General features: G+C 36.4%; 1 protein-coding gene across 1 annotated transcript in view; it reads right to left on the bottom strand.

Annotated features, from left to right (window-relative positions):
- Positions 1-27,373, bottom strand: part of PIK3C2A (phosphatidylinositol-4-phosphate 3-kinase catalytic subunit type 2 alpha) — a 105,348-nt gene that overhangs the window by 37,550 nt on the left and 40,425 nt on the right. The window contains exons 3-12 of the mRNA XM_004711572.3: positions 26,858-26,961; positions 18,535-18,692; positions 15,248-15,368; positions 14,386-14,497; positions 12,907-12,986; positions 12,646-12,709; positions 7,012-7,155; positions 4,680-4,728; positions 4,388-4,598; positions 1,134-1,256 (exon numbers count right to left, since the gene is read on the bottom strand). Of these exons, the coding sequence (XP_004711629.1) occupies positions 1,134-1,256; positions 4,388-4,598; positions 4,680-4,728; positions 7,012-7,155; positions 12,646-12,709; positions 12,907-12,986; positions 14,386-14,497; positions 15,248-15,368; positions 18,535-18,692; positions 26,858-26,961 (1,166 nt within the window). The remainder of the gene's footprint in view (positions 1-1,133; positions 1,257-4,387; positions 4,599-4,679; positions 4,729-7,011; positions 7,156-12,645; positions 12,710-12,906; positions 12,987-14,385; positions 14,498-15,247; positions 15,369-18,534; positions 18,693-26,857; positions 26,962-27,373) is intronic.

Raw genomic sequence — 27,373 nt, 5'->3', positions numbered from 1 at the left:
GCTTATGCACCCATTTGTCTTCAGTGATCCGTTCGACACCTCGTGATCACACAGGTTGATATGTTGTTCCATGTGGGCTTTGTTGCTTCTGAACTCTTTAAGAGAGTAGAAAGCTTCATCTTTCTTCCTCAGAATGGCTGGTGTTTTCAGACTGCCAACCTTACAGTTCGGAGGCCAATGTATAAGCACTACACCATCAGGGCTCCAGCAATTAACTACATAGAAGTTTAAAAGAAGTTCAGGGTTTTGGTGTTTTTGTGAAAATGCCATGATCACAACATATCAATGGGATCTGGTATCAGGCATCAGAAGACCCAAAACAGACAACCACTTTTATGTAAATGAGGAGGGTCTCAAGGAGGGGAGACCCAAAGCCCATCTGTAGATAATAGGACATCCCATCACAGAAGGGCCACAAGAAAGGAGACAAGTCTGCCAATATAGCACCTACGAAACACACAACATTCCTCTACTTCTTTAATGCTCTCCCCCACCCCCCACCCCCACACACGCACACTATCATGACCCCAGTACGACCTTACAAATCTGGCTAGACCAGAACATGTACACTGGTAAAGATAAGAGCTCTCGACACAGAATCCGGGACAGATAAACTCTTCAGGACCGATAATGAGAGCAGTGATACCGTGAGAGTAGGGAAGGTGGGGAGAAGGGGAGAAAGGGGGAACCGATACAATTGACAAACAACAGAAACATTTGTGAAGGGAGGCAGCGGATGGTGTAAAATATGAAAATAAAAATAATTTATAAATTACCAAGAGTTCACAAGGGTGAGAGCGGGAGGGGAAAAAAGGAAATAATAGCAAGGGCTCAAGAAGAAAGAAAAGCTTTGGAAATGATGATGGCAACTTATGTACAAATGTGCTTGATACAATTGATGTATGAATTGTTATAAGAGCTGGAAGAACCCCCCATAAAATCATTTATTAAAATAAATAAAATAAAAAGAAAATACTAGTCTTATAGATTCATCTCAAAAACATCTTAACAAGTTATTAATAATTGGTTGAAGTTTAATGAAAATTATAATAAAAATTAAAGCTAGAATGCACACATAAAAAAGTAAAGTACGGGCCATATTAAAAGAATAAAGCACCAAAAATTTCACTTACAGTTCATCCCATTTGATAAGATAGAAGAAATTCTTGTAAGTGCCAACCTTCTTTGATTGGATAGGTTTAAAAAGATCTTTTCCATTATGAGACAGGGAACATATCAAGTAGTATTTTTCATAACTGAGAAAAGAAATAGTTTAACTTTATTTGCATATTACAGATTGGTCAATAAATACAAATACATATTATTAACAGTTCTTCCCCCAAAGTATTATCTAAATAATGTGATGATTACAATCCACTTGATTTTTAGAAACTGATCTAAGTCTAGCCATTGTAAACCCTATAAAATAAGAGGAGTAGCAAAGAGGGTACAGAAGTTAACACACAGCTTAATAACCAAAGTTGAACAATTTGTTTAAATTTTGTATACAGCTATAGTTATCAGCCTTCTATTTTAGTTGAATAATACTAAATACTGGTTAATTTTTTTCCCTTCTCTGAAAAGAGTAGGAAGAAAAAACAAACATTACCCTCACTGACTATCTTCCTTTGCTCAGCCACTAAAACAGAGCTAAACTAAGTGTAGTTAGTGAATAAGCCTGACTTGCATTGAGCCAGTCCTTCTAGTATACCGGGAATCCTGCATCCAGAGATAGCTGCTGTTGTATTCTCTCAACAGAAAGCAGTGACTTAGTTCCTAATTGCCACAAGTACAAAGCCTGTTAAGGACAATCAAATAATCTTCTAAGGTAGAAATCTTAAAATTCACAAAGACCATGTATACCAATGTAAATTGTAGCACTATTCACAGAAGCCACAAAGTGAACAGAGCCTAAATAATCCATCAAAAGATGAAATGGATACACAAATGTAGTACACACACACACACACATACACACACGCGTGCGGAGCAGGATGCCCCCCCTCAAAAAAAAACCAGAATCACACCCCCCCAAAGCTATGTACCATATATACTTATATATAAGCCGAGTTTTTCAGCATATTTTTTAATGCAGTTTTTGTGGTAAAATCAGGTGCTTTGGCTAATATTTGGGTTGGCTTATACTCAAGTATATATGGTATTTAATTTTTTTTTTTACAAAACAACCTTAACAGGCTTCAAACTACTCTCCATTACACTTAATACATCTGCCAAATCTGTGATTCCATTCTTGGAAACATTTTTCAAATTCATCTATTTGGATGGCTGATAGCACCTCCCTCATTTTTTTCTTCACCTCTTCTATGTTGTCAAATCACTGTCATTTCATGTCCCTCTTCATTAAAGGAAACAAAAAGAAGTCACACTGAGTGAGGTCAGGTGAGTATGGTGCATGGGGCAAGAGAGGCATGCTGTTTTTTGCTAAAAACTTGCACACCAATTTGGCTGCATGAGCAGGCACACTGTTATGGTGGCAAAACCAGCCCCCCTCCTGCCACAAATCAGAATATTTTGTCGCACACTGTTGTGCAGTCGTTTTAGAACCTCTAAATAGAGAGCTTGATTAACAGTCTGACCGGGTGAAACAAACTCCAAATGCACTTTGAGTCAAAATTTTCAGGAAGGTGGCAGACATCCAGAACGAGGTTTGTCATCAATCAAGAAACGAGAAAACCACTCAGACACTTGAGCTTTTCCCACAGTGCTGTAAGCTCTTGTAAGCTCTCTTCAATATCACAACAGTTTCTGCAGCATTACTCCCAAGCAAGCAACAAACTATCACAACCACATGCTGTACTCTTAAACTGGCCATCACAAAAAATGAGGTTCAAGCAAAACTGCTTTTATGAAAAACTTCACTGTCACCAGAGAACCTTCCCAGGTGAAGCCACTGGATGCACTAACTCAGAAAGAGTTGCTTGCTGCTCGCCAAGCAGGTGCCTAACACACACACACAACAGAATACTACTCAACCATGAAGAAACAGTACGTTCTAAAATGTGCTACCATATAGATGAACTCTGAAAACAATATGCTGAATGAAATAAGTCCATCACAACAAGGGTAAATATTGTATAATCCCACTTATATAAAATATCTAGAGTAGGTAAGTAACTAGAAACCCAAGTTAATTAGCAGTGCCCAGAAATAGGCAGGACAAAAGGGGAAAGAAGGACAGAGACACACGTTTCTTGAAGGGTAGTGTTTGAAAAACAGATGAACATAATAAATGTTACTAAACCTGGCATGTAAAGACAGCTGAATTGGAACTGTTTTATTATATACTGACCACAAACAACTTGTATTCTTACTCACTGCTAGGCTTCCATGTCTAACTTCTTTGTTCAAATATATAATCTATTATAATTCTAAATATATTTAAAAGGCTAATCTTTTTGGTTTATAAAATACCCATACCTACTGGATTTTATTTGTCAATCTGATTCCATTTTCCTCTATTTACTTTGGCATTATATTAACTTTCTTTCCATCTTGATTTTCATTGCTGTTTTTTGTATTGTCTTCTACTGGGCATTCGTCTTCCTTGCCAATGTCTCTAAATTTATTTGTGTCTGTGTCTATAGGGAAAGGACATAGACAGCAGTGCCTATTTCACTGAAAGTCCAATGAGGGCAAGGTTTTTTTGTCGTTGCCTGCATCCTGCTGTATCCTAAGTACTAGGAATACTGTCCATAGTTGGTACTCATTAAATATTTATTCAATGAACTAATGTACCATTTTCAAGTCACATTACTCATTAAAATTTTTATAACTTAAAGCCCAATTTAAGCAGAATTTATATTTGCTAAATCTTCACTAAGAAATACTTTCTTTTCTAACTGTAAGCTACTAAGAAACTATTTCATAAATACTCTTTTCAGATTTTTTGTAGGTTATTTTAGTAAATTACAGTAAGTTGAAATAGCCATTTACTATAATGTCTTGGTGACACTGACAAAAATAAAAAGGGGAAGCCTATCATTAAAAAAATGTAATGAAAGAAAACAATACTTTTGAGACTTCAATCGCTAGCAGTAAAAATAACTATAAACCAGCCAAATCTATTCCTATTAAAGTATCTCTGGTATTAAAGGAAAGATAGAAGGAATTATAGCCTTAAATTAACTAATTTAATAGCATTTATTCTTCTAAGGTTTCAACAAATATTTTCCTGCCTTTCCTTACAAGTATCAACCGTTTTACTAGGAGAGCTTCACACATCTCTGTAATTTTTATGAAAACAACAAAATTACACAGTGATTCTCATATCACCCATTTAAATTCCAAGACAACAGTGGGCTATTTTACAAGATTAGAATAACTTCTAGGTAAAGCTGTATATGTTTTCTTTTAAGTAGGTACTTACTTTGATACCCAGGTACTTGAAATTCCATGTGCAGCAAAAATAGTAAACTGGAGTTGCTCTGTTGTGGTCCATGCTTCCTTGATGTTCCTATTACTTGGGGCACAATCTGCAGGGCTGCTATCAGCATTTGAATGCAGTTTGAGAAGATCATAAACTGCTACAGTTAATTGGTCCATGCTCACTTGAACAGGATTTTCAGGATTCAGTGAGACTAGGTTTAGAAAAATGTGTTTATATCGTTATCTGAATAAGCAACAATTATTGTTAAAACTCAAAGAACGAAAAGACACACCTCTGGCTGAACTCTTGCTAGTATCCCCTCCTCCAGACAATGAAGGCACCTGCACATACATACACAAATCTGTCAGCGATAATACATATGTTTGCCTTAACTTCATTAATTTAATTATTTCTATGTCAAAGAAACATCCCCAGGGAGAAGCCTTCCAAAAGTATATATAAACATAATAAAACAATAAAGATTTCACATAAAGTTAAAAGGTCACACCAAAGAAAAAGATGGTTTTTAGTATCAATAAAATCATAGCGCAGGGTGATCCCCTTGCAGAGGGGTCTCGGGGAGGAGATGAGCCAGTCAGGGTGCGATGTAATAATGATGAGAAATACAACCTTCCTCTAGTTCCAAAATATTTCCTCCCCGCTCCCACTACCATGACTCAAATTCGATCTTGCAAGACTGGCTAGACCAGAGGAGCTACAATGGTACAGATAGGAACTGAAAATACAGGGAATCCAGGACGGATGAGCCCTATAGGACCAGTGGTGTGAGTGGCAAAACAGGGAGGGTAAAGGGAGAGTGGGTAGGAAAGAGGGAACCGATTACATGGAACTGTGTGTGACCTCCTCCCTGGGGGACAGACAACCAAAAAGTGGATGAAGGGAGACGTCGGACAGGGCAAGATATGACAAAATACCCATTTATAAACTATCAAGGGCTCATGCGGGAGGGGGGAGCGGGGAGGGAGGGGAAAAATGAGGACCTAATGTCGGGGGTTTAAATGGAGAGAAAATGTTTTGAGAAACGATGTACAAATGCGCTTTACACAATTGATGTGTGTATGGATTGGGATAACAGTTGTATGAGCCCCTAATAAAATGTTAAAAAAGAAAGAAAAAAAAAATCCATGTTATCAACAATGATAAAAAAAATAAAAAAAAAATCATAGCGCAGGGAAGGGGGGTGGGATGCTCTAAAATTGATATGGTAATGATTGTACAATTCCCCTTGATATGATTGAACAATTGAATTAAAAAAAACTGAAGAAAAAAAAGGTGAAACAAAAAAATCATAAAGCAATATGGAAACAATATGCTTCAACAAACAATTGAGTAGTTAATGTTAATTTGAAACCCAGATGTGATAAATACACTCATATAGTACTTTTATTTTTTCATTAGTTTCTCTAGTGTGAGTATTGTAAGGATACTCTTAAAGAAACTAGAATTCTATAACTTATGACAACACTATAATAATTTATGAATTATGAAGGGTTCAGGAGGGAGGGGGCAGGAAGGCGGAAAATGAGCAAAAGATATTAAGGACTAAAGTAGAGGGCAAGTGTTTTGAGATTGATGAAGGAAACAGGTGTACATACGTGCTTGACTCAATGGATATATGTATGGACTGTGATAAGAATTGTACGAGCCCTCAATAAAATAATTTTTTTAAAAAGAAACTAGAAATCTATTTATTACTACTTGGTGACTAAAACAAGCTCAGAAATTGCTTTAATTTCTCCTCTCATCTGCTCTCTGCTCCTTTAATGCATCGCATGAGTAATAGTTGCCTCAGACTATAAAGGAGTCACCACAGACGCTGATCACATCTATGTGATTTCACATGCTATTTAATTTCTAAAAGCAAGCACGTAATCAGGAAGAAGGACACAGAGTCCCAGATCTTTATGGATAGACCATATGGACAGGGTTTGCTATGCGAGTGACTAGACTGAGATATCCATCTCCTTAGGGAAACAACATCATCATGAACTTTTCTTTCATTTGCATTTATGGTGGCTACGAGATCTGCTTTCTCACTCTACTAATCAAAACTATAAACATCCCCATGAGCAGGGTTAATTAAATCTCCCCAGAACTACAAGGAGAAAGCTGATTTACTAAAAGGAAGAAGTTCCTATCAAGAAAGAGTTCCTAGATTGATGGCTCAGGCCAACAGTTACTACTATGGAAACTTCTGGGTTTTTTTCAACAGGGAGGTAACATGATGCAAAGTAGAACTTCCTCCACAAGCAATCATGGACATTTCCGTCCACACGGCAGGTAGTAGCTAATACAGTTCCAGACTCCGAAGCTCCTAAGATCTCCAACCAACACGTCTGTGCCAGTCTCTCCTTATATACACAATATTCCCAGGGTGGTGTCCACTCGCTACATAGCAAGTACCAGAAGACAGCTCAGGAAGCCTATCTCCTCTAAAATTCTCAGCTTTACCAAACAACCAACCAATTCAACTCAAAAGGGAAAACGTAATGTATGATGATAAAGTTTTGTCCATCAGAACTGAGGCAAAAACTGAGGGTAAATTCTAAGTATAGATTTATATGTAATAAAATACTAGTTACAAAACCCCCCAAAACACTCACTTCAGCACTTTTACTCCGTGGAAGATTAACTGCTCTTCTTAGCTTCTTTACTGATTCTGTAACGGCAAGCGTCTCCACACCGTCTAAAGCACTGCAGATTTTTCTGACAGCTTTAATTACTTGATCTACTGCTCGGTGCTGGTTCTTTGAAAATAAAAGGTTAAAATTAGCAAATGAAATTTAAAGAATCAACATCAGAGATTAAATATGAAACTAGACATTTTAAGTGTACTTGAGAACAGATTTTTTTTTTTTACTATTTTGTGAATTTAAAAAGAAACTACTTATGAGCAACTGATATTAAGGGCTGAGGTGGAGGGCAAATGTTTTGAGAATGATGAGGGCAGCGAATGTACATATGTGCTTGACACAATGGATGGGTGTATGGATTGTGATGAGAATTGTACGAGCCCCCAATAAAATAATAAAAAACTTTTTAAAAAAGTAAATGTCTAGAAAAGAATAATGGCAACATATGTAGAAATATGCTTGATACAACTGATGTATGGATTGTTATAAGAGTTGGGAATGATGAGGGCAATGAATGTACAAATGTGCTTCACACAATTGATGTATGTATGGATTGTGAGAAGAGTTGTATGAGCCCCTAATAAAATGATTAAAAAAAAAAAGAAACTAGTTAACTTTTTAATTACATGGTTTATTTTGAAGTTCGCAAAAGCAAGGCCTGGTCGATTTTGATGTTGCGTGACACACCTTTCATATGCAAATACCATGTGCATCAGAAATAATAAACCATAAAAAGGGGAGGTTATATTTTTAATTATTTTTTGGCAATCATTCAAGACATTAAAAAATAACAATTAAAAAACAAAAACAATTTGTTCCCTACTATTAAGCTTCATTTGTATCCATATAGCCATCATTTTGTAAGTCTTATCTGTTCAACAAATTTCCTTGTGAAAAATTCTGCTACAACTACATTTGTTATTATTACCAAGATTAAAAAATATACATGAGCTAGTACATTTTAAAATCATCTGCCTCTCCTATTATCCTTTAAAGTACCCTATCTTATTAAGACACATTCTCGTGGAGGGAGGGTGGGGTGGAAAGGGGGAACTGATTACAGGGATCTACATACAACCTCCTCCCGGGGGATGGACAGCAGAAAAGAGGGTGAAGGGAGGCATCGGACAGTGTAAGATATGACAAAATAATAATTTATAAATTATCAAGGGTTCATGAGGGAGGGGGGCCAGGGAGGGAGGGGAAAAATGAGGACTGATGCCAAGGGCTTAAATGGAGAGCAAATGTTTTGAAAATGATGAGGGCAATGAATGTACAAAAGTGTTTTACACAATTGATGTATGTATGGATTGTGATAAGAGATGTATATGCCCCCAATAAAATGATTTAAAAAAACATTCTCTTTATTTTATTGTGGTAAATATATTACATAAAATTTGCCATTTGACGTCAACAATTCAATAATATCAATTACATTCACCATGCTGTACAACCATCATCATCATTTATTTTTAGGCAATTGCATCACACTAAACCAAAAATCAATATCCTTAAGAAACAACCCCTATTCCTTCCTTCTCCTTGCCCCTGGTAAATATTAATGAACTACTCTTTATGCATTTGCTAACTCTAGGTATGACATATAAGTGGAATCACAAATATCTATTTTTTTGTGTGGTTGACATAGCACAATGTAGAAACATTTGCATATATCTAATTAAACATTTACACCAAACTTAATAGGCTAAGTACTACTGTTTAAAGGGGATGAAACTCAGTACTGTACCATCCCTTAAAAATTTAAAATGTTCCACCTCTTGTGACTTGGCTACCATGAACTGGACGTTCCCTTCACCGTGGGCTTAAATGAAATTACCCCACTTCCTGAAACATTTAATTAGCCTGCAGTCAGTCCTCAGTGGCTAAAAGTCTGTTTTCTAGTTTCCAAATTTCATATACTTGATTTGCAATTCTGCTTACTTTTATTCCTTCACTTTCAAGAAAAATCTTTTCCAGTTTTGAGGCTCATGTAATTCTCCTATATAATTTTCTATCACCCTTTATGTGCTAGTTACCAATTTTACTGTCTATCAGTTCCAAATCCACCCTATTTTGCTCTGCTTTGTGACATAGAGCTAGGTCTTTTATTTCTCCTTTGCCAGCTGGCACGGTGTTAGGTTTGGTCAACAGGAAAACATTTCCCATCTGGATTTCTTTCAGCCCTCCATTTACTCAGTATGTGTGCCTAGTAGTCCTCAGAGACCGGCTCCAGCCCCGTGGTCGGCCTTCCATAGGCTCTCCCTGTGCAACAGTAGGGGCTAAAGCTCTCTGGCAAGTTTCTTTGTCACAGGCAGCTTGTGTATTCATTCCTGTGATAACCACATCCTCTTTGCTCCAAAAACCAAAGTCATGCCCATGAGTAGCTGCAGACTACGACTGGGGAGAAGTCCTCAGTGCCTTCACAGCCAACTTTCCTCAGCCCAGAGCTCCTTTTCTGCACAAACTACGTCATTACTGGATGACTGGCAAACATTGTCTGTAAAAGGCCAGGTAGTCAATATTTTAAGCTTTGTGGACTACAGTCTCTTGCAATCATTAAAGTACCAAAGCAGACATGGATAATAAGAAATGAATGAGCATGGCTGTGCTCCAATGATATGTTATTGATAAACTCTGGTAGCAGTCAGATTTAGTCCAGAAGCTATAGTTTGCCACTCCTGCCTAAAGAGTCCAACTTAAACACTGATTACTTAACTATTCTTTAAATACTTCTCTCTTCAAATAACCAGTCAAATTCCTGTCTCCAGCCTGGATCCGACTGACATACCTTACCACTCACACACAGACTTTACCACCATGGCTCATCATATTTTACTATATATTTATCTGACTTTTTACCCTAGCCGTAGGTCATGGAATAAGCCTCAGTAACACAAATACTCATGTGGAAAACTCCTAATTATCTGCAACATAAAACTGTGCCTAACAGAACGTCAACTACAGACAGTATCATACTTTGATCATATCCTTCCTTGCTTCTGTCTTCACACTCATTCAGACTAACCCTGTTCTTTGAGGCCAGGTACTTGCGGTACTTCTCTACTGCTTCGACAAGCAGCCGAGCAGTTTGAAAAAAGCCTCACAACCACGCAGTCAGTGGTGCGCAATTTCAGCAGGAACATGCATGCCATTTAACATTCCTTAACTTGCCTTTGGCCAGCTCTTTTCCATTCCCCCTAGAATACTAAACTGTTAATTCTAGCCTCAAAATTCCCATTGCCACTTTCATTTTTGCAAAATTAATTAACACCTTATCTGTAGAAAATTTAGGCCAGCAAATTTTTTGATATTTCCTGACGCTTCTCATTCCCTACTAAAATCTACCCAGGAGGAAACTACACAGACCTAATTGTGTTTAGTATCACCTCTCACACAGCCTTCGAGTTATTTGTTTCCATTCTTACTTCCCTCCCTCCATCCATTCCAGCTACAGACCTTGTGGGCTGTCTACATACCAGAAACTCTCCCTCCCTTGAGCCTCTCTCCCTGTCGTCGATAACCAGATGGCTTCTCTGCTCATATTCATCTTGTCAGTGAGGCCTCCTCTACCTACCTTATTTGACACTGAAACACAGCTCTCTCTTGCGCTTTTCTCTGTAGCACTCAACCATTAGACATGTTTTATTAGTTTATTTTATTGTCTGTTTCTTCCCACTAGAATATAAACTCTAAGGGGTGAGATTATAGTTCCGTTTTGTGTGTCGTTATATCCTCAGCATCTATACGGTGCCTCACAAAGAAGAGATGTTCAATATAATGAACATACGTACTTAGATGGTGATAATAATATTCCGTAAAGAAATTTAGGAATGATCCTATACTTTGTCCTCTTTTCACATCAATCCCCTAATCTTACCAGCTTTACCTCTTGAGTATTTTGTTCATTCATTTCCTCTTCTCACCTTCTCCACGTTCAGTATCTTTCACTTACACTGCTATACCTTCCACCTGACCCACTTCCTCAGTGTTCCCCCAGGGAGAAAGACGGGACCTCCTATTCCAGTGAAGAGTGACAGTCTCTGGAACCCAAGTGGCAGTCAGTTCTACTGTGCCCTATCAGGTCATTATGCGTCAGCATGGACTTAATGTCAGGGAGTCTGAGGTTGAGGTGGTCTCCCTAAACTGCTCCCTAGAATGGTCACATTCTTCTAGTCCTCAAGTGGCATCACTGAAAATAATTAAACATTTCATTCGCCTTCACCCTTGGCTAAAAAAACCTGAAGTGGCTAGCTACCAACCACCTAGCAAACATTTTCTGTAAAAGACCAAACAGTAACTACTCAACTCAAGCATTTGGGGTCTACATGCAGACAGATGTTATGTACACTAATGGGCAAAGCTGTGTTCCAATGAACTTCATTATTTAAGACTTGGCTCAGATAACACCTTTTTATTTTATTTATTTTTATTTTATTTTATTTTTGTTTGTTTGTTTGCTGTTACTTTTTTTTTTTTCCTTTAACATTTTATTAGGGGCTCATACAACTGTTATCCCAATCCATACACACATCAATTGTGTAAAGCGCATTTGCACATCGTTTCTCAAAACATTTTCTCTCCGTTGAAACCCCCGACATTAGGTCCTCATTTTTCCCCTCCCTCCCCCTCCCTCCTCCCGCATGAGCCCTTGATAGTTTATAAATGGGTATTTTGTCATATCTTGCCCTGTCCGACGTCTCCCTTCATCCACTTTTTGGTTGTCTGTCCCCCAGGGAGGAGGTCACACACAGTTCCATGTAATCGGTTCCCAGATAACATCTTTTTAAAGAAGCTTTCCATGAACTCTCAATTGCTCCTGCCTTTTTACAATCACCACACTGGATTGATATTTTGTTTGAATCTCCACTGTTTATAATCTCCTGGTCAGTAGTGGCTAAATCACTCACTTTCATAATCTAGCATATTGTAAGGATTCAATAAGTGCTTTTTAAATTGAACTAAAGATTCCTCTATGTAATGAAACTAAAGTGAGGGTAACCATGTTGACTCAAATATTAATGAGGATTTTTGATAAAAATTTGGGTCAAAAATTAGACATAAAAAATCAAGAATATAATTTAAATGTAAAAATTTAAAAACTTGGGGAGAAAATAGAAAAGATTCCCCTCTGAGACTAGTGAGCAAGCTGTGAGCCAGCACCATGGGATGCTGGAGCCACCCCAGCCTGTTGCCTGTCACCCGGCTTGTTGAACAGTCTGGACTTTAAACATTTCTGTTTGCATTTTTGTAACTTTGTAGTGTTTGGGTTGTGTTTGTACAAATGTGCTTTACATAATTGATGTATGTATGGATTGTGATAAGAGTTGTATGAGCCCCTAATAAAACGATAAAAAAAAAATCTTTATAGAACCAAACAGCCTCATCTTTCTCCTGAGGAACAGCTGAGGACCTTGCAGTTCATTGTCCAATGCTTATCCGAGAACACCATCAGAGCTCTTTAAATAGTCCTTCTAAAATATTTAGTTCAAAGCCAACACTAAATAGTCCTTCTGAAATACTTAATTCAAAGCCAACACTACTGTTTAACAGTGAACAGAGAAAAGAATCTTAAAGTCATAATGTCAAAATTTGAATCAAACTTACTTCAACTTGAAGAGCCAAGTCCACTTGGTTGTGGTAAGAATCTAAGAGTTCTTCAACAGGATGTCTAAAATAAAAAAAAAAGTTATATTCAACATTTTGATGTTATATACAAAAATTACTATTTTAATCTTCAAAATAAATAGATCCAATGTATGAATGGATTGTGAAGAGTTGTGTGAGCCCCCACCCCCAAAATCATTTAAAATAAACACACCCAAAAACAAAGTTTGAAAACCTACAATTATGCTTTACATAGCATACCTTGTCATAACTTCTTTATATGGTTTTTCTATTTGGTACAGGTGTTTGTTTAAATCCACAGGTGTTTCATCATCTTCTGCCTAAACATACACATATACACAAATGTTTACCATAAAAATCAAATGTATTCTTTGATCTTCTATTGCTAAATTAAATATGGCATAAGTGTAAGCCCCCCAAATCTAAACCCATTGCCATCGAGTTGAGCTCAATTCATAGACCACCCAGGACAGAACAGGCTAACCTGTGGGGTTCCCAAGGCTGTCAATCTTTACAGAAGCAGACTGCTATATTTTTATCCCAAAAAGTGACTGAGGGGTTCAAACTGCCCACCTTTCAGTTAGCAGTTGAGCTCTTTAACCACTGTGCCAATAGGGCTCTTTGGCATAAGTATATGATAAACAAAACTTTAAAATAAAATGTGAAATTTCAAAATGGAAGATAAACATGCAGGAAAAAAGGTGAGTTGATACTATAAAAGAAAATAATGCAAGAATATAAAAAGCTTTTTTGTCGAATTTTTAATACCCAAAATAGCGTCTAAAACAAAAACCACATTTATTCAATATAAATATGGCTGACAGTCAGATGAAGGTATGTTGGAAACCTGATAGAGATAGGCCATCTAGAGTTGTACATAACTTTTTCTATTAATAATTAAGTCTGCTCCCCCTCACCACTGCCCTTAACAGGGTAATGGTCTCTTCTAGTATACAAGTCCTGGCTATGCAATTTTTCCTAAAGAAATGGAAAAGTTACCAATGACTGATTACTAAAAATGTACTGCAATTTGTGAAATTTCCATTCAACTTGAAATAGAAAATCAAGTTTCTGTTCTCTATTTTACAGAGGATCATCTCAAGAAAGAAAAGAAAAAGAATAAATGAATGGTATTTTCCCATCCAAAATGCTACCGAATGAAGGCTAATTCTCTTTACAGTTCATTAAAATTTTATTTATAAATGCATCAAAAGTATGTAACTTCACAATAACTTCATTTCCTACATTCTATTTTGACTAATCAAAAAAAATTACTGTACTTTAAAAATAGAGAATTAGTTTTTACTTCATGAAAAATGTATTCTTAAAAAAAGAAAAATGTATTCTTTCAGTTAGGTGCAATGGTCGATATGGATCTTTATTTCTGAAACCCATAGTTAACATTCTAAATATTTTCTTCTCCTTTTGACAGGCTCCAGAAATAACTCTTGTATTAAACAAACTTTTAATTTCTCCACTTCAATTTTCAAATTGGTTCTAGGCTGAGTATCATGAAAACTAAGCCTCAATGATTGAAAATCTCCCTGCTTGCAGAAGACTCCTGTGAAGGATAGGGCTCAGATCTCATTAACCTAGAAATCTTGGAAACTGTAAAAACTGCAAGTTGGCTAATTAGCAGAATTATTTCTGAATAACACTATCACAGAGACAAATTATGCAGATTTGACTAAATGTACTTTAATTACAAGGTCAACTTACTGTCCGGGCCAGATTTTGACACATTGCACTGAAGGTCAAAAGTTGTAGTTTAATCTCTGTATCCCATTTTCGACAGTTTTGAATATATTCGTGACTTCCAAGGCAGTGACTACTGTTAAGAATACATTATTTACTCATCAATATTACTCTACTCAAGCTATCAATTACAGAGGTGAGAGTCAAATATAAATTGTATCTGTGTCAGAAAGAGAAGAAAATGGCAAAATACAGAAGCAATCTTATAACCAAGATGAACAAAGGAATACGCTTTACGAAAAGAATCAAAGCAAAGAAGGAAGAAAGAAGAAAACATTGCAGATGAAGACAAAGACAAAGAAGGCAGGGCGTGTGAAGTACACAGAAGAATGGCAGCTGCCTCAAAACTAGACTAACAGCAAGACATAACAAATCACTTCATTAACAAAAGACATGTAAAACATAAATTTAAATGAAGCAAAGCATATTTAAATCCCCTCAAAAGTACTTCTAAAATTTTTAAAGGAAAGATTAATGTAATGACGTTCAGGGAACTACATAAATTACAGCTGACTCTAAAATAACAGTACATGCTACCAAATGTAATGATGTGTATGTGACTATGTATTATTTTCTTTAGAAAATGCAATGAATTAGCTTTATTAGTCAAATGTCTACCATGCATCTTACTTATCCCTGAAATTTTTCCACCACACCGCAATGCCTTAGACACAGTATGTCTGAATACAAGTTTTTAGAATCAATGAACCAATTCAATAGGACTCAATGTCATTTTGGACTAAAAAGTTAACTTGAAAAATGTTTAGCGCAAGTCATTAGAAATAGATCCAAGGTTATTATTTAGTAGTTAAATGGATGAACTTACTTCTGCAGCACTTCCTCTTGCCCACAAACTTTCAGAACATAGCTGCCAACATCTACTTGATTCAAATCATCATGCACCCAGCAAAGGGCTTGCATTATGATGATTTCTACAGTAGAACTCACTGCAAAAGAGTTAATCGTCGTTTTTGTTTTGCTCATCTCACTCCAAAGCAAACTTATTTACATTGTATTACACAGGGCATTATACAACAGAAATACATGAGTGACAAATGCACACCAATATATAACTTTAAATTTCCTGTTTCCACATTGAAATAAGTGAAGCAATTTTAATAATATACCCATGTGTAATTGAACATATCCAAAATATTATCACTTCAACATATAATCAATATAAAATATTAATGTGGTATTTAGCATTCTCTTTTTGAACTAATTCAGCGAGTATTTTACACTCATAACAATCTCAATCCAGATTACCACATTTCAAGTGTTCAGTAGCCATGTGTGGGTAGTGGCTACGATACTGGATGGTGTACATCCAAGCTAAGAAAGGCATCTACTGACTACAGACACCTTTAAAAGGTTAACATTTAACTGTCTAGCAAACATTAATTTATAATATATTGTGAGGAAAAATAAATTCTCTAAGTTTTTATATTTGCCTGGCAAAATCTCAAGCCATGAATAAAAATACAGCAAAAGTATACCAAAACACAATCAAACTCACTGCCACTAGTTGATTCTGACTTATCATAACTCTGGTACAGAGTAGACCCGCCTCTCTGGATTTCCAAGGCTATGTATACATCTCCAAGGGAGTAGAAAGCTTCATCTTTCTCCCACAGCAAGTATACAGTACTGCTTATCATTTTTAGCACTAGCTGGATACTAAGATTACAACAGATTAAGAATAAAAATCCTTTCATCTATTGCAACATTTATGTTCAAGTTTAAAAGGGCAGCTCATTGCATTCCAAACTCATTAAAAGTTTTGGAGAAGAAGCATTAAATCCCTACTTACCTAATATAATGACTGTATTTCTGAGTAGTCACATATAAGGCAAGATTTACTTTTTGAGCACATACACTACTCCCACTATAATGTGGTTACATTTCTTAGAAAAGGTGCATACTATAAACACTCATGGCTTTTCTGAAATAAACAATAGGTATTTAAAATATTTTTTTGAGATTAGTCCGATTTTGATAAAATAAGTAAAGCTATGATACAAATCAGTTACCAATGCTTACTTACCGGGTATGCTTATTTCAATAAAGACGCTTATTACCTTTTTTCAATGACTAATGTCTTACTATATGCCTATGCCTATATGCCTATGATTTTAAAAGTCAATTTTAGTATATGTTTAAAAAGAATAATTCTTCATTTAGAAATCAAAGAGTGATCATTAGAGATGGATAAAATCTTTTATGTTTCCAATTGTTTTTCAAAGGGCCTTGAAAGGTACAAAATTAGAAGCAATATTAGACATATTGGTAAGTTTTATGGGGAAAAAATGGAATAAAATCTAGAGCCAAGTATTGTGAAAATATAGGACACTATTCCACGGTTGGGATTCTATTAAAATATTATACAAGGGTGTGGCATACGATTTTGTGCCAACTGAATTTTTATGAAAGTGTAGGGGTAGAGTCGAACCTGTCAATCAGGTCACAGCCTGATGATGCTTCCTTGGGGTTGTAGCCTTCTTAGAAGAAACTGGAAACTTCTCTCTCTCTCTCTCTCTTTCTCTCTCTCCTCCTTCCCCTCCCCCCTCTCCCTGTCTTTGCAACTTCACCTTCCTTGTCTAGTAGGCTTTGCCTCCAGAGGTGGCCCCATATGGGCCAGCCAACCATCAGAGCTGTCAATGCCTTGCCACATTTCTACTGACCTTGGTTCCATGAGACTGCTCCCACTGGCCAGTGATCTTCCTGCATTCAGTATCACCTTTCCGAAAAGGAGCCTGCAGCTACGTGAGTCTGTAGAGGGTCCTAACTTGTGTGCTTGAGTTGGACTTGGGCTGAGATGCCTTCTTTTAAAGATTACTTGTTGATAATAGCTCTTTCTTGTGCATGAGTGTCACTGATTTTGCTTCTCTAGACAACCTGGTCTAACCCAAAAGGTAAGTCAAAATCTTGATAGGATGCCTTCATAAAGGTCCAATCAAAACAATGGACTCCAAGGGGGTCGGCTGGGCCAGCTAAATTCAAAGTTAGGGGAACTTTGGGGGAAATGCCAGAGAGGTAATCTTAAAGGACACAGGATGATCACTAGGGCTTATTCTGAAGATGATCAATAGTGCCTATTATGAAGTAGTTTGGCATTGGTGAGGAAAAGCCAGGGAAGTTTCGAAGGAGGAGCATTTGCCATCACAACAATGCACCTGCTCATTTTTCGAGGGACCAAGGATTTTCCTATGAGAATTTTGATGGGAAACCTTACCTTTACCATACAACCCTAATCTTGCCTCTTTAAACATCCTTTTGTTCCCCAAACTCAAGGAAAATGTTAAAGAAAAATAATTTGAGTCTCTCATAGGACGTCAACACCATCAGGGCAGTTCTAACCTGACCTTTAGAGTAGACATGAGTGAAAATCAACTCTATGGCATCGCTGCTTGTTTGTTTTGTCTTTGTAACATATCAAAGAGTGTAGAATTCTTCAGTAAGGGTTAGAGAACTAGAAATACCACCTTCAGAAAAAGATAGCTTTGGATGGAGGCTCTATCAAAAAACAGTAACTTTACATTTTTATCTAATGAAGTTTTCTATGGCTTTGTAGCAGAACTTTTTGACTTACCCCTCTATACATGAAGTGCAATAAGCTCTGAAATAAAAGTTTTAAAGAGAAATGAAACTTTCCTGACATATTTTGAGACATATTCCTAGAAAGGATACACTCACCAAGCTTGGAAAAAGGAACTAGAGCCAAAGAAGAGTCAGCTTCTCCTTTGAGGAGTGGAGAGTAAAATACCTGTCCCCAATTTCACTAACCGCTCTTTATAAACAAGGTCCTTCTTGCCATAAAATGAAAAACATAAAGAATTAGAATATTCTTTTGCATCTAATGCTTTTGGGCCTCTGCCACGAGTCCAGTACAATTACCCAATGCTACTCAGTACTTTTTAACGAGATGTGTAGTTAGTATAAAGGTAGTCCTATTTTCCCACTTGTCCTAACGAGAAAACTATCTATCAAATGACAATTTTTGAAAGGATGCTTGTAAGGATAACATACAGTTAGTTTATTAAAAATAATATTAACATTTTGAATATTTATATCCTGAATTAGAGCAAAACAGATGTTTGGTAACTTTAAACATACCATCACATGTAAAAGTAACTGGCAGTTGGAATCCTTCAATTTCAATGGAGACCTTCACACTTGCATTTTCTCCACGTATGTTTCGCTGCACTGTGACTGGACTTAACAAATAACCTGGGTTTGTGCTGTGGTTGGTATATGGAAAGTTGGTCCTCAATCTGTTCACAAGAAATTAAGTTCATTTTAATAGGGGCACTTGAGAACCTTGAACAAAAGCTTTACAAGCTTACAGCCATTCAATTCTGTTTTTATCCAATTCTAGAGAGGCTCATGAGAACTGCAATGAATAAACTCATGTCAAAAAGCCAAACATCATCATTTGCCTTTTTAAGTACAAGGAGCCAAAGGAAAAAGAAGAGATTAAGGATTGCCATAGTATCTTTGATTACATTATCAACATTAACCAAGCACATACTCGATCTGTTATCAAATGAAGTTCTCAACTTCAGACTTCTTTCTCTTATCATACAGTATGTGTACATATAATGGTACCATTTAAAGGAATCAGTAACAATAGACAATGAAGCCCGGAAATTATTTGCTTTCTTTGATACTGCTTTTAAATAATCCTATATAAGAACCTTCAACTTACATTATGTTTGAAACAATGAATTAAACATAAACAGTGAGTTTTGACAGCACTACCGGGCTTTTATGACCTCCCTCAAAGTGATTTCTAAAACTTAAGAGCAAGAATTGTGTGTGAAGCTATTCATGGCTTTAAAAGCAACACAGTTTAAATCGAAATACAGTATCTACAAGGTCTTAATTCCCTCAAAGTGTTTCTTAAAATTTTGGAAACATCAAGAATTGGATAAAAAAAATTGATGGGATTAAGCAGATACAGAAAGGGCTCATTTAAAGAAAAAGAAATGAAGCTTGATATTCTTACATGATTACCTACAGAGGTCTTTTTATTAACTTGAATTTGAATTTTCTCTAAAACTTTAATTTATCAGCAACAGTGGGGAAAAGACGGTTGCAAATTTAGCATTTATGTGTTTAAAGCTAAAGCTTGGAAAATGCAGTCTCTATGTATGCATATACTACAATCCTTTAGGGTTTACTCCGCCACTCTCTGCTCAATCAAATTAAGTTCTGTAGAACCAAAACCAACCCATGTAAAAACAAGATATGAGATAAAAATGTGGGTTTTCAAAAGTTTTTAATGGAATTAACACTATTTTATAGGAAAGTATAGCCAACAATTTTTTTTTTTTTGGCTTGGTTCATATTTTTTGTTTGTTTGTTTTGTTTTGTTTGTTTTTTTAACATTTTATTAGGGGCTCATACAACTGTTATCCCAATCCATACACACATCAATTGTGTAAAGCGCATTTGTACATCGTTTCTCAAAACATTTTCTCTCCATTTAAACCCCCGACATTAGGTCCTCATTTTTCCCCTCCCTCCCCGCTCCCCCCTCCCGCATGAGCCCTTGATATAGTTTATAAATGGGTATTTTGTCATATCTTGCCCTGTCCGACGTCTCCCTTCATCCACTTTTTGGTTGTCTGTCCCCCAGGGAGGAGGTCACACACAGTTCCATGTAATCGGTTCCCTCTTCCCTACCCATTCTCCCTTTACCCTCCCTGTTTTGCCACTCACACCACTGGTCCTATAGGGCTCATCCGTCCTGGATTCCCTGTATTTTCAGTTCCTATCTGTACCAGTGTACCTCCTCTGGTCTAGCCAGTCTTGCAAGATAGAATTCGAGTCATGGTAGTGGGAGCGGGGAGGAAACCTTTAGGAACTAGAGGAAAGGTTGTATTTCTCATCATTGTTACATCGCACCGTGACTGGCTCATCTCCTCCCCTAGACCCCTCTGCAAGGGGAAGCCAACAATTTTTATAACTAAATGTACAGATGAAGCCCCGAAAAACAAACAGAAAATAATTGGAGTCAAAATACTATCAGTGGAATCTAAATCAGATATAAATACATCAAAAAGGCTATCTTATCTCAGGGTCCACAAATAAAGTGGTATAAACTTCTACTGGTATTTGCCATTCCTATACAGAGAACTTTCTCTCTATCTGTAACGGGTAAGCATTAAGACGCTCTTATAATTATGATAAATGTGAAAAGACGAGAAACAAGAAATGACGACCAGAGAGACACTGTAATAGTGAAATGTTGTATGAAATTTTAAACGGAAAGAGATGTTAGAGATTATCTACACTCCACTCTCTAATTTCACAGATACAAAATAAAACTATAGAAGATATGGCCCAGAACTAATACAAAATCTTAAATCTGTCAGACAGAATTTTACCTGTAAATAAATAGCATCCTGACAGCCTGTCACTATTATTGCATAAATGAATTTAAAAGATAAAATGTATAAATTTAGAAGATTCCAAAAAGAAAGACATTAGCTCTCTAATTTATAAAAACATTTGTTTTAAAAACCATTGCAAAATTGATAATGCTGGACAAAAATAGGAATTTCTCTTGAACCCTATCTCCATGAACACAGGAGAACTGAGAGGCCCGGAACATAGCTCACAAAGCAGCTCTATTACCGCAGCTCTGACAAATATTTGCTGCACTCATACACCATTAACGGAAATATAATAAACAACTCTTTCCATGTTTAGCCCATTTTTAATTTCATACTATATTAGCATTCAATAACACACACATAACAAATACACATGCATATGCCAACAACCAATTGCCACGGAATTGATTCTGACTCAAGGGAGCCCCATATATGTCCAAACAAAACTCTGCTCTAGAGAGTTTTAATAGCTGATTTTTCAGAAGTACCGTAGATTGTAGGCTTTTCTTCCAATGTGCCTCTGGGTGAACTCAAACTTCCTACCTTTCAGTTAGCAGCCAACTGTGTTGTTAGTGTACCTTCTTAGTCTTGTTAAGGTACCTTAAGAAATATCTAATAAAAACTGTGGCTCCCAATGAGTTCTGCTGGGCCAGTTAAATTCAAGACAGGGAGGTTAGAGGCTCAGAAGGTTATAATGACAGTTTTTAGAGATCTTGAAGGGCAATCTTGGTAGATTTTCTCAAAGGATAGGAAACTATTATAGGGCATAGTAAAAAAAGTTTTATGTAAACTGGAAACTGTAATGGAGAAAAGGCCAGGAAATCTGTGCCAATGAATTATGTTTTCCATCACAGCAATGCACTCGCTCATTCTTCAAGGATACTAAGGGCTGTCCTAAAAGAGTTTCATTGGGAAATCTTACTCCATTCACATTTTCACAGTTGTTGGTTTTTTTGTCTTGTTTTTTAATGTTCCCCAAACTAAAAAAAAAACATACTTCAAGAGAACACAGTTTAAGTCCTCTGAGGATGCCAGTTTGTTTTGATATGATGTATATATAGCCAACTGTGTAGAATTCTTCAGGGAAGAGAGACTGTTCAGACATATATAATTCTAGATAGAGGGTATATGTTGGGAAACAGTAACTTCATGTTTTAATAGTTTTGTAGCAATACTATTCAACTTACTCATATATAAAACATCATTTTCACTTAGTGGCAGTGTTTTCAGAAAAAGTTCTAAGAAAGAAAGTGAACACAAAAAAAGAGCAGATCACAGAGTCTGCTTTCTCAACTTACACAGCGTAAACCCAACAGTCCCTCAGTACCACGTAATAATGCTCCAGGGCTGACGTGGGAGAGAAGATTAAAGAAACTAAATGAAAGCAATCCAGATTGTTTCTTAAACACAAGGTAACATTTCTAATCTGTTAACCAGAATACACCTAAAAAATAGGCATAGGTAGTCTTAATAAATGCAATTCACAATATTAAGTCAGCTAAATACCCCTTCTTTTCATATACCTTGGCTCACAGAAAAACCTCAGTGAAAATACCTAAGTAATTTTATGCAGGAAAAAATGGCTCTAATGATTTCCCCCCCTTTTTCCTAAGGTATTATAAAGAAGAGCAATGTTAGTTAAAAGGTAACATAATGAAGGCAATGTTTAAAAAAATTCATTAGCAAATGTCTAGAACAGTGTTTCTCAAAGTGGGCAGTATTCCTGGGAGGAAAGGGGCAGGGGGTCGTGGTGCTGGAACAATACAGTGGGGCTTTCTCCTGGAATATGGACTAAAGTACAAAAGCTTTTAATTGCCAGAGGGGTGAGCTGAGTTGTGGGGTTTTTTGTTTGGTTGGTTTTTTGTTTGTTTTCTCTGAAAAGGGACAGTAAATCAAGTAAATTTAGAAACCTATGGGAAAATCTAGCTAAATATTAATGTCTAAATCCTTTAGCAATAAAATGATGTACATCATCTGGGAGTCTTCCAAACCATAATATGCTTGAACAGACCACACTGAGAAAAAGGCTAGATTCAGAATAGACCCTTCAGTGGGGACTTAGTTTCTCTTTTGATAAGAGATCTCATTCCTTTGGCCACACAATGATTATTGCTCCAGTCAGGCTAATTTCTGTCTTTTAAGGGGATTTTTTCTATCTGGTGCTGGCCTATAAGGTCTCCCTTTCTTCTTGGCTGACAAGATCATTAGAATATGCAGTCTAAAATATCAGCAGCTCCGTGCCTGCCTTCAAAAGCTCCCTATTCAATAGAAGAAATGAAAAACAGTATAAATGGAGAAAAGGTAGTGAGAACAAAGGGAAAATGGAAATGGAAAGGTAGTGGAAAGGGGGAGTTTGAAGGGAGAAGAGATGAATACCTCGCTGTATGTGAGTTATTGTACCGCTCTAACATCAACCTCTGCCCCATCTTCTTTCTGCTATATGAATTTGTGAGTCAATACATGACCCTTCTTGATTTGAGCTAGTCCAAGATGGATTTTAGCACTTATAACTTGATTAAGTGATATAATGGAAATAAAACACACTTAAAGAAGACTTGGCCCAATTATTGACTAAGTGAATAAACCTTTAGAGATTAGATTGCTAATCTCTGAGTTCCAGTATCTATAAAAGAAGACTATTTTGGTCCATTTAAGACTGGAAGAGGTGGGGAGCAGGGATAGTCAAAATAAGGAAAAAAATCTGGGAGAATATTCTAGAAACAATTTTTCTAGTTCTTAAAAGAACGCATTTCCTTCTTAATCTTGACTATTATAATTTAATCATATAAATCAGTAGGTCTATATTTTGAATGCCATAAAGTTTCACGGCATTAAAAATCAAGAATACGCATATACACAAAAAGCAACAGTTTTTTGATGATAACCAAGGATGGGAAGGAGGAAGAGGGGGAACCATAATCTAGATAGTAGGCACATGCTATTTTTGGTGATAGGGGAGGCAATTCTCAATATTGGTGTAGTCTGCACAACTTGACAAAGGCAAACGAGGACATTAAGATGTACAAATAAAAAAAAAAAGATGTACAAATAAGAGTTGTATGCGCCCCTAATAAAACGATTAAAAAAAAAGATGTACGAATATGGAATTTTAGTGAATGCTATAACATATGTAATTTTACAACAGTAATTTAAAAAAATGAGAGTGGTTACAAAGTATATACACATGTGTATAAGAAAGTAAATGTGAGTATGTATAACTCTGTAGGCTTATGTTTGCGTTGCATATTACACGCATATATATAAAATAAAGCACTGAAGGGGCACTTCCTAAACTTCCTAGGTATATCTTGAGAGACTGGCTTACTGGGTTAAAAAGCTTAGGACCATTTTTCATGGGACAACTCAGTCAACTGGCATAACGTAGCTTATAAAAATAATATTCTATTTCTTAGTTTGTTGAGTACTACCTGGGGTCTTAAAAGCTTACAGGTGGCCATCTAACATACAATCATTGGTTTCTATTAATTTGAAGCAAAAGAGAAAGGAGGAAGCCAAAGTCTTGAAAGAAGAAATTAGACTAGAGAACTAATCACCCACATAATCCATGGGCTCTTCTAGCCTGAGACCAGAAGAACTAGGTGGTGGCCTGGCTACCACTATGGACAGACCAGGGATAGAATAGAAAACCCTGAATGGAATGGGAATAAAATGTAGAACAAAATTCACATTTCCAGTTATAACTATCAACTGCTCTGAAATGGTTCACATTACAAGGCCCTGGATAGAGTGTGAAAAAAACATGGAACAAAACTAAAAATTCTAAAAAGAACAGGCTTACTACTTACTCATGGAACCCTGAGACTATAGCCCTTAGTCACACATCAGGTCTGGATGGTTATGAACTGGCCCCCATGCCTCAATTTGCAACCAAACAATAAATAGATCTGTAAGGGGTGCATTAACAGAGAGGTATGCATACCTTAGAATAATCAACCATTAGAGATTAAAAGAGTAGCATTTACCCAAGGACAAAGTTCAGAAAGGCTAGGAACAAAGGAGAAATGGACCCAGAAAATGCAGGGAAGAGGTAGGTTAAGTGATGTTTTATTGTGGGCATTACAATCAATTAGATTTAACAAAACGTATATGAACTGCTGAATGGAAAAAAATCTGTAAACCCTTACCCAATTCACAAGAAAATGTTTTAAAAACTCAAATTCCTAAAAATAAAAAGGTGTCAGAAGACCCAAAACAAACAAATATATTGATGCAAATGATGGGGGTCTGAGAGGAGACCCAAAGCCCATCTATAGACAACTGGACAGTCCCTCACAAAAAGGTAACAAGGAAGAACAAGTCAGCCAGGGTGCAGCATAGCACCGATGGAACATACAACATTCCTCTAGTACAGCGATTCTCAACCTGTGGGTTCAAACAACCCTTTCACAGGGGTAGCCAAAGACCATTGGAAAACACTATTTCTTATGGTCTTAGGAACTGAGACACTAGACACTGCTCCTCTATGCATCTCCAGGCGGGTCCACCCACCTGCAGATACACCCACATCTGACTGTTTGTTACCCATGCTACACGACAAAATTTCATTTATTTGTAATTAGAAATAAATATTTCACAATATATAATTATATATTGTTTTGTGATTAATAATTATGCTTTAATTATGTTCAATTTTTAACAATGAAAATACATCCTGCATATCAGATATTTACATTACTATGCATAACAGTAGCAAAATTACAGTTATGAAGTAGCAATGAAAATAATTTTATGGTTGGGGGTCACCACAACATGATGAACTGTATTAAAGGGTCATGGCATTAGGAAGTTTGACAACCACTGCTCTAGTACTTTAATAGTTCCTCTCCCCCACTACCATGACCCCAGTCCTGCCTTAAAAATCCAGCTACACTGGAGCATGTACACTGGTACAGATAGAGCTCTCGACACACGCAATCCAGGACAGATAAACCCCCTCAGGAACAGTAATGGGAGTAGAAGAAAGGTGGGGGGAGAAGGGGGAGAAGTAGGGAGCCGACTAAAATGATCGATGTAAAACCACCCCCCAGGGGGACAAACAACAGAAACATGGTAAAGGGAGACAGCGGATGGTATAAGGTATGAAAACATTAACAATTTATAATTTATCAGGGCTCCATGAGGGAGGGTAAAAAGAGAAGCTAATACCAAGGGCTCAAGCAGAAAGAAAATGATGATGGCAACATATGTACCAATGTGTTTGATGCAATTGATGTGTGGATTGTTATAAGAGCTTTAAGAGCCCCTGATAAAATGATTTATTAATGAAAAAAAACGTTTTTTAAATGGAGACGCTTTACTAGACCAACAGAGACTAGACGAACCCCTGGGACTTAGAAGTGAAGTCACTCCTCCAGGTCACAGTTCAGCCAAATTGGCTTGTGAAAGAAACATGATCATCCATGAGTAATGTGCTTCATTAAACAATCAACTAAATGAGACCAAATGGTCAACACTACCCAAAAGCAAAGATGAAATGGCAAGGACAGGCAGGGGAGCAAGATCAACAGAAACAACAAACAAAATGGAAACAAGAATTTTGACACATGGTGAAAATTTTAACCAGAATTGTATAAAACTTGTTAAATGCAAGCTTAATTTGCTGGGTAAATGTTCACCTAAAATAAAATAGATTATTTTGTAAAGAAAATAAAACCACACAAAAGTTTATGAAAATGTTTTAAGGACACAAAATTAAGTCTCCCTAAAACAAATTTTTTAAACACGTAATATTTTTAATGGTTAATAAACTACCAGAAGTTCAGCCAACTTCAATTTTTTCTTCCCTTTTGTTTTATTGTGGTAAAAACACACACCCAGTCTGTCTAACCTCAATTTTTTCTTCTAAATCCTCAAAACTTCAAGTTAGGGCTACAGGTTCTAAAGTACAAATTAATTTTCTGTGTCAGAGTTTTAGCCACAGGGGGGAAAATAAGAAAAATTTTAGAATTTCGGAATTAACATAATATTAAAATATTTAAACATGCATTTAATTATAATTTATAAAGAAAATTCCTTACTTTGTAATTGATTGACAAAAAGCTGCCACCTCCTCATTCTGTACTTCAATTTCTTGCAGAAGAGAACTTCCAGTTGGCAAACTACTGGTCCCAATCGGATCTTTCTAAAACAACAGTAATAAAATGTTTTTATTTAAAAAGTGAAAGTTCCCCAAACAGCTACATAGCAGCACAGCACAAACACATTTCAATGAAAATATGTATAAAGATATGGCAGTAATATCAATCATATTAGTAAAAAGTTTAAAATTATTGACTTCTATATTTTTAATAGTAAGGACAATTAAGCCTAATTTAAATTCATTGGTTTTACTAGCTCAAAAGCAGAAACAGGCTATACTCTGTCAGTAAGAACAGAATGCCAAAACTTTCCATTAAAAATCCTCCTGAAATGAATGCTTCAAAAATGTAACAGTAAAATTAAATTAAAAGACTAATTCTGGATGCACATGGAAGACAACAGGGGAGGAGGTGGGGAAAGGAAACAAAAAAAAATGATGAAAATAAGGAAGAAAT

This window comes from Echinops telfairi, unplaced genomic scaffold, assembly GCF_000313985.2.
Source record: "Echinops telfairi isolate 266 unplaced genomic scaffold, ASM31398v2 ScPeMD7_60;HRSCAF=208, whole genome shotgun sequence".
Taxonomy (NCBI): domain Eukaryota; kingdom Metazoa; phylum Chordata; class Mammalia; order Afrosoricida; family Tenrecidae; genus Echinops; species Echinops telfairi.
This window is presented reverse-complemented; position numbering and strand designations above follow the sequence as displayed.